The 7,248-nt window shown below is 34.6% G+C and overlaps 1 protein-coding gene across 1 annotated transcript; it reads left to right on the top strand.

Annotated features, from left to right (window-relative positions):
- The first annotated feature begins 5,569 nt into the window (after positions 1 to 5,569).
- Positions 5,570 to 6,902, top strand: LOC145157320 (putative F-box protein At1g47790). Its single transcript, XM_079076379.1, has 3 exons — positions 5,570 to 6,339; positions 6,411 to 6,475; positions 6,596 to 6,902. The coding sequence occupies exons 1-3, from the start codon at positions 5,673 to 5,675 to the stop codon at positions 6,830 to 6,832; spliced, it is 969 nt and encodes a 322-aa protein (XP_078932505.1). The 5' UTR covers positions 5,570 to 5,672; the 3' UTR covers positions 6,833 to 6,902.
- The last annotated feature ends 346 nt before the right edge of the window (positions 6,903 to 7,248 follow it).

The following is a 7,248-nucleotide window of genomic DNA, read 5'->3' as shown; positions in this document are numbered from 1 at the left end:
TCTAAAGGTCATCTTAGTGCATTCTTATGACTAAGAAGAGGAGTCATGAATTGTTGAAATGGTTAGATCAGGAAGATGAGTCATACTTCGTTCCAAAACAATTCTTAGAGTCATACTCCAAGATTGTAACTTGAGTGACATATCTTAAAGAAAGGTTTAAAACACTTGTCAAATGTAAGAGTAAAAGTGTCCTACTCTTGTACATTTGAAATTGGTAAGTTGTGATGTTTTTGATAAAACAAATACCAACTAAGGCCAATTGTGTGAAGTGTTTGTCTTGATAAAGAATCCGCACTATCTCTTGAATATTTGGCAAGATAGTCTTATATGTCAAGAGGATAGTGGGAGTCTTAAAGATCCTAAAAAGAATTTCAAGAACTAATCAAGAATAAAACCTGAGGTTCTTCACTAGCACACGACTTAAGGTTTATAACCTATCGTGTTGACATATTCTGTGCCCATTCCAGTTAAAGTTGGCTTTGCATAGGAGTTCTGAAAGTTCTCAATTGGATGCATAACAACTTGGAAGCAATGGCAGGCCCTGTACTGCCAGGTGGCAAGAAGTTAAGATTGCATAAGTTCAGTCCATATGAGTTTGGATTTGTCATTATCCTTGTCTTGTGACTATGGTTTTGACGATTCACGTGGATAAGAACACATACACCATAAAATCTAAGGGTCATAAGGTTTCTCTCCGATTCATGAAAATGATGGTGAGGAAACACTTCCACCAAGTAGATTTGAAGCAGATGGCAAAAGGTCTAAACAATTGAGACTATGATTACGACATCCCTTTTCATAGTTCTAAAATTGTTTAGACACACATGCATGCTATCTAAGGAAAGGTGTATGATTTTGATAAAGTTTTATCAAAGCATCTCGTATCAGAAATCTGAACTTTGGTAAGAAAGTCAATACAGTATTGATTTCTAGAAGTCCAGCTGATTTCTGAGTACATGTCAAAGCTAGTGGGAGCATAAGTGTTATGCTAATAATCATCATGTTAGTGGGAGCATGATAATTATTGTTAGTGTTGCAAGTTAGCAATGTTAATTATAGAAAACAAAAGTTTCCATTCGTGAGGCTGCAGGGATTGAAAAAGTTGTTTTGCTATAATTAAGGGAGAGAATATACTTCATTTCAGTTCTAAAGGCTTAGATTGAGACCTTAATCATCTTTAGTCAAGAATATATATATGAATATCATGTTCGATTGGTTCAACTTAAGGAAATTCTATATATTGCGTTCTCAAAATTCGATTATGATTACGGCATCCCTCTTCATAGTCAAATTTTGAAAACATGGCAAATAAAAATATTGTAGCAAAAGATTGGTCTAGAATCATGTCTTTATGTGAGACATCATGAATCGTGTACCATTTGCTTTGGGTACAGGATCGATTGCATGTGCTATAATATTTGTCATTTCTAAATTTTTCCAAATGCCCAGAGGCATTAAGAAGGGAAAAGGTCTAGAATTGGATATGACTAAAATGATTAAGCAATTGTCGAGGACAATCTGAGGTTTACCAAAGATTGGTTGCTCAGGGACAGTTGGAAGTATAGTGTTAATTTTGGAAGGACCATATTGACATATTCTGAAAAGAGGCATCTCTTATTCAGAAGTGATAGTCAAAATGAGAATATGGAGTTGTCTCCATAGGTGGAAGTTATCTGTGTAAGATTAGAAAACTTAATGCAAGAAGCATGTCCAAAGCAATGTACTTTGAATATGAGACTTAGTTTCCATGGAGTTGATCTCCATTGGAATACCTTATAATGACTGTTGACAAGTCTTTCTGACTTTGTACATATTCATTACAGGAGGGTCAGTGCATATACGTTTAAAATCTAAACAGATTTCGATAAATGATAGGAATTTGAAATTCTCACATTTTTCGATAAGGATTTGGGAGTGTGAAATTAGAATCATTGAAATTATGTTCAATTGGTTTATTTCACAAAGTAACGATCATAGACAAATATAGAGTGCATACTTGGTGTATGGCAAAGCTATTGTTTAAGAAAAACATAGTGTACATGCTTGGAGCATGGGACAACTAGTGTTTTTAATTCCAGTATAAAGTTGATAAAACCGAAACAATGAATAATGAGTAATCAGTATGGTGATAAATAAAAGTGTTTATTTATATTCATAGGGTTTGATACCATATTTGATTCATTTATTCTTGTGTTTCACTTTGCTTGTTTTGACTTCCAGAATAACTAAGTCGCTCTTCCTGAATGATTAAGTTATTCAAACCATCCACAGTCGGTCATATGTTGGAAGTAGATATGAATCAAGACTGTCATGGGTTGGTTTGTAGAGGTCCAAGTTGGTGGAAAAAGTGGTGCTACAACACTCATGAGTGCTCATAAGTTCAGAGTATTGGATTCAACCCGCGCTCATTTGAATCACTTCATGGATTTTATCACGAGTGATCATGAGACGATAATATCCTATATTCTTCAAACCTAGAGATATGAGTTGTTACTATGAGTTGGTTATACATTGATTGCACGAAAACGCATTTGGTAACTCGATGTTATAAAATGTGCCTTTGTGTATGATTCAACAAGTAGTAGAACAAGCCATATGAGTCGAAGTTTATCCATTCCTTTTACCTTCGGGATAAAAGCGATATCTGTGGGCCCCTCGATGATTTAGCAATGACACATGTGAGTGCTTGGCCAAGCCAGGACTGATTTGATTTGTTCAATCAGTCAGTCATCATAAATCGGAAATCGGGAAACAACAAATGGACAGAGAGAATGATTATAATTCATGTCTCAGTCCATATGATATCTAGAATGGAGGAATATATGATTCCTTATCTAATGGACAAGTCATTGACAAGGTCAGAGTTCGACAGCGGCTTTAAGAGCTACGATTGCCAGTTAGGTTTTGAAGTCATACTCAATAATAGTTTTAGACTTATCCAAGTGGGAGACTGTTGGATTAATGTCTAAGTTCATAACTATATTTGGTATGTACTTGACCCGACCCGGTATGGTCCATTTGGGTTGCACTTCACCGGCACAATTTATATGGATAGTCTTTTGAGAATGGTATATTTATGATTTATATTAATATATTATAAGTTCTAATATATTAATATGGAATCATATTATTTAATTAGTATTGATCAAGAATTAATTTAGAATTAATTAAGTGATCAAAACAGAACTAATTAAATATGGACTCTTATATATTTCGAATGGGCCAAGTTCATTTAGGTTGGGCTAAGCTTTCATGGATGGTCCATGGAGATTTTAACCCATGGATCCTATGTAAATGAAAGGTCATGGGTATTAGGGTTTACATGGATGTAACCCTAATCCTCCATAATATATAAAGGGGTCATTGGCTCACAAAATTGGCACAAGTGTGTGAAAAAAAAGTGTGGGCCGATTTTAGTGTGCATACATATTCTCTCAAGTTCTTCCAAGGTGTTTTGGTGATTTGTGATTCCATTTGAGGCTTCCACACTATTGGGGCTAAGCTCTTAAAGCTTGAAGACATCAAGCTACATCAAAATGTATGTCATCTAACTAGAACTTTGTAGTATAGGTGCTTCATAATATGCTAGTTAGGATGAAACCTTCGAATAGTTAATATTTGCATGTATAATAGAGAAAACATAGATCCAAGGTTTATAGGGTTGCATGTACACCATAGGAGTGTTAGAATGCTCAAAACCCAACAAAAGTTTCCAACTTTATGACTTTGCATGGCTAGAAGTGCTTAATACCAACAAACCCTAACTTCTTAATCCATTAGCACATCCTAGTACATGCATGGGGAAGAACTAAGTGCCAAGTTCACATTTTTGTGCTTCTAGACGTCTCAAAACATCTTAAAGGACATCTTATATAGGCTGGAGTATGCCATACGTATAAAGGTCGAGACTTGGGACCAAAATGCTTCATGAATCAAGAACTAACAAGAACTAAAGAAATACAAGCCATCTTTAGAACTTTATACCTCTTGGAGGTTGCTAGATAGATGAAGATTCTATATCCAAAGCTTCTTCAATATTCTAAGGTGGTTCCACTTCCTTCCTTCTCCTTCAAGGCCGCTAAAATGCAGACCAAAGGTCAAGAATGCCCAAACAAAGAATTAGGGTTTGCTAAGGTTGAATGGGGGTGATGGAGGCTGATGAGAGAAGAGGTTTTGAGGCCATAAGGATGATTAAATATGGTCCAAACCCTAAAAATTAGGGTTTGGGATCTCACCACGTACACCAACGTATAATATGTATGCCCATAGTACGTGCCCACGCCCCAAAATTTACAAAAATACCACTATGGGTCATTTTGCAACATTTCTCACACAAAAGGGTTAAAATGCAATAATCTTCATACTAAGGGTTAAAATTTGGAATTACCTCAACATCAGGATGTTACTGATGAAAACTTCAAGCCAAAAACGAGCAAAGAAGAATAAAACCCCTAAGACGCTATTTATAGTATTGAATTACTTTCTAGATTTTATCCTTCATTCGATGTGAGGAGAGATAACCCTAAAAATGAAATTCCCTCATTCCCAAGGGAAATTCCGTCTACCTCCTTCCATGTGTGGTTCTGTAATATTACTGATTAATCAACTATTGACTAACTAAATTCAACCCTTTAGTTAATTAAACTGTTAATTAATTACCAAAATATTTTCCAACTGGTTTCTAATTAATTATTAAACTATAATAATTAATAAACAAATTCCTTATTTACTGATTTTACTTAATTTGAGTCTTGGGGACAACCTAAGAGGACTCTACTATTATTAGAAATACTAGTAATATTTAATGATATTTGACACTTTCCAACCGTAAAGAAACCCTAAAAGAAAATCATAATTAAGTTAAAAAATAAATAAATAAATCTAAATTGGTCATTTTAAAATTGGTTGTCCTTTTTAGAGTTACCCAAAAGATAAGGTTTTGAAATTACAAGTTGGAAGCTACTTGGACCATTTATGGAATATTTTGTCAGGAAAATGACTCGGGGGTATTAAACTGTTAATTTTGTTCACATTTGGACCACAAGGATGATTAAATAGGGTCAAAAGGGTTGTGATGAACACAAACAAAAGTTCGATGATATATTGCATACAAAAAAAGGAAAATGACCAAATGTGAACAAAATTAATAGTTGATTACCCTCCTCATGAGTCATTTTTCCTTTTATTACAAAATGAGTTAAAAAATATGAATTGGAAATTAATGAGATAGTATATGTCAAGGCCAATTACATGTTAGGAGCAATAAAGGGGTTCTTCAACTATTAGTGGCAAATTGGTTCAACAAGTGCAAATCGAAATATAAACAACTAGAACAAATCGAAATATAAACAACTGGAATAAAAAGATTAGGTAAGTTTTGATAGTTAGTTCTCTTGTATCGAAGAATGTGAAGTAGACAAACATGTATAAAATCAACATCAAATCCTAAAGTTGATATTGATAATCTTAATGGAGACTCATGACAACTCTTCTCAAACTTTATTTTTTATAATAATTTCAGGAGGATATTTATAAGGTTTAATCATCGCTTTTCCGGGGTTTTGGCGGGAACACAATGTTGCAACGCTATTGTTAGCTATAAAAACCCTTCGCTTATCCCCTTTATGTAAACCCTAGAAATTCATAACCTCCGATCATCACCCAAAATTACAATGTCAGAATACGTCGCTTTCGAAATCCAAGCAGAAATCATCAAAAGACTTCCTGTGAAGTCATTGCTTCAATTCAGATCCGTATCAAAACCATGGAAATCTTTGATCGACAGCTCAGAGTTTATCTCTGGTTACAGAGTCCACCAAACCGATCGACAGCGTCTACTTGTATGGTACAAAGATCCAGTAGACACAAACGAAAAGTATGTTACTTTTGTCGATGACGAGGCCTTTGCCCAACAAGAGGTCGCTCCCGCTGTTCCTGTGCTCTCAAAATTCTTAAACGATTTAAAAATGGTGGGTAGCTCTCAGGGATTGCTGTGTTTCTACGGTTATTATCAAGATCCAAGTCATCCACGTTTTGAATTTGCAACAGAAATGGCTGTTCTTTGGAATCCCTCCATTAGAAAATCAATTTGTGTAACTGTTCCAGGTGAGTCACGTTGGTCAAAATTTGTTCTTGGGTTTGGGGTTTGTCCTATCACTAACGACCCTACCATTGTCAAGATTACAAATGTCGATACGTATTTTACAACTGATGATAGTTCTCCCATGGTTGAAGTTTTTACATTGAGTAAAGGTAGCTGGAGAATTCTATCTAACAATCTGCCTAAGAAATCAATTCAAGTTACATGGTCTCAAGTAGTTATAGATAATTTTATCTATTAGGCTGCTTTTGAAGGCCAATACAAAAAAATTTGATTGTTTCATTTGATATGACTACCCATGAATTTAAAGTGATAGATCTACCAAAAAGTTTAGCATACCATGGTTTTGTACGTGTTACACAATCTGTCTCTAAGGTATGTGAATCTCTTGCTGTGCTTGAATACATTACATACACTGATTCACAATCACAAAGTGAACTCCAAGTTTGTGATGTATGGATTATGGATCATTCTGTTCCTCATTTGTTTACATAACTGTTCACCATTGAGAAAGAATGTGATTCGATAAAGATTCTGGGATTTACAAAGAAGGATGAAGCTATTATGGAAACACAAGATGATTATGGAGAACCAGCTACAGTTGTTGTCTATGAACCCAGCTCAAAACGCTTCAATGATACAGGGATTAATGGGAAACATGGTGCATTGTTTGTTAGCTTGTACATGGAAACACTACTTCTGCTTGATCAGTTGGATTTTAGTGTCGTGTAGTTATATGGATTCCTCATGTTAGTGTTGATCATACATTGCATTTTTCAGTATCAGTTTCTGTTTTTCTCTATATTTCTATCTTCAAGTTTGACTTCGTATCACTTGGTATGATTCAATTTAATGTTGGAAACCGAATGACAAAAAAAGTAATTGGTTTATGTTTTTGAATATGCCAATGGTTGCTTAGATGAACAAAAAAGTTTTCATTTGCAAAAGCTTAGGAGAGGGAGATGTGTTCTTGTAAATTTAGTTTTAAAATATGAATTTTTCCCATAAACTCGTTAACTATTTGAATTTTTCCTAACAAAAATTTGGTCCAACTAATTTTGCCCGAGACATGGGCCTCTTTTTCCAAAAATGAACATTTGGTCCAACTATCTTTCACACTGTATTGTGGTTATATAGTTATTATTAAG

This window comes from Lactuca virosa, chromosome 2, assembly GCF_052849685.1.
Source record: "Lactuca virosa cultivar CGN04683 chromosome 2, Lactuca_virosa_CGN04683_v6, whole genome shotgun sequence".
Classification (NCBI taxonomy): Eukaryota; Viridiplantae; Streptophyta; class Magnoliopsida; order Asterales; family Asteraceae; genus Lactuca; species Lactuca virosa.
Note: the sequence above shows the minus strand (reverse complement) of the source record. Positions and strands in the feature narration are given on the sequence as shown.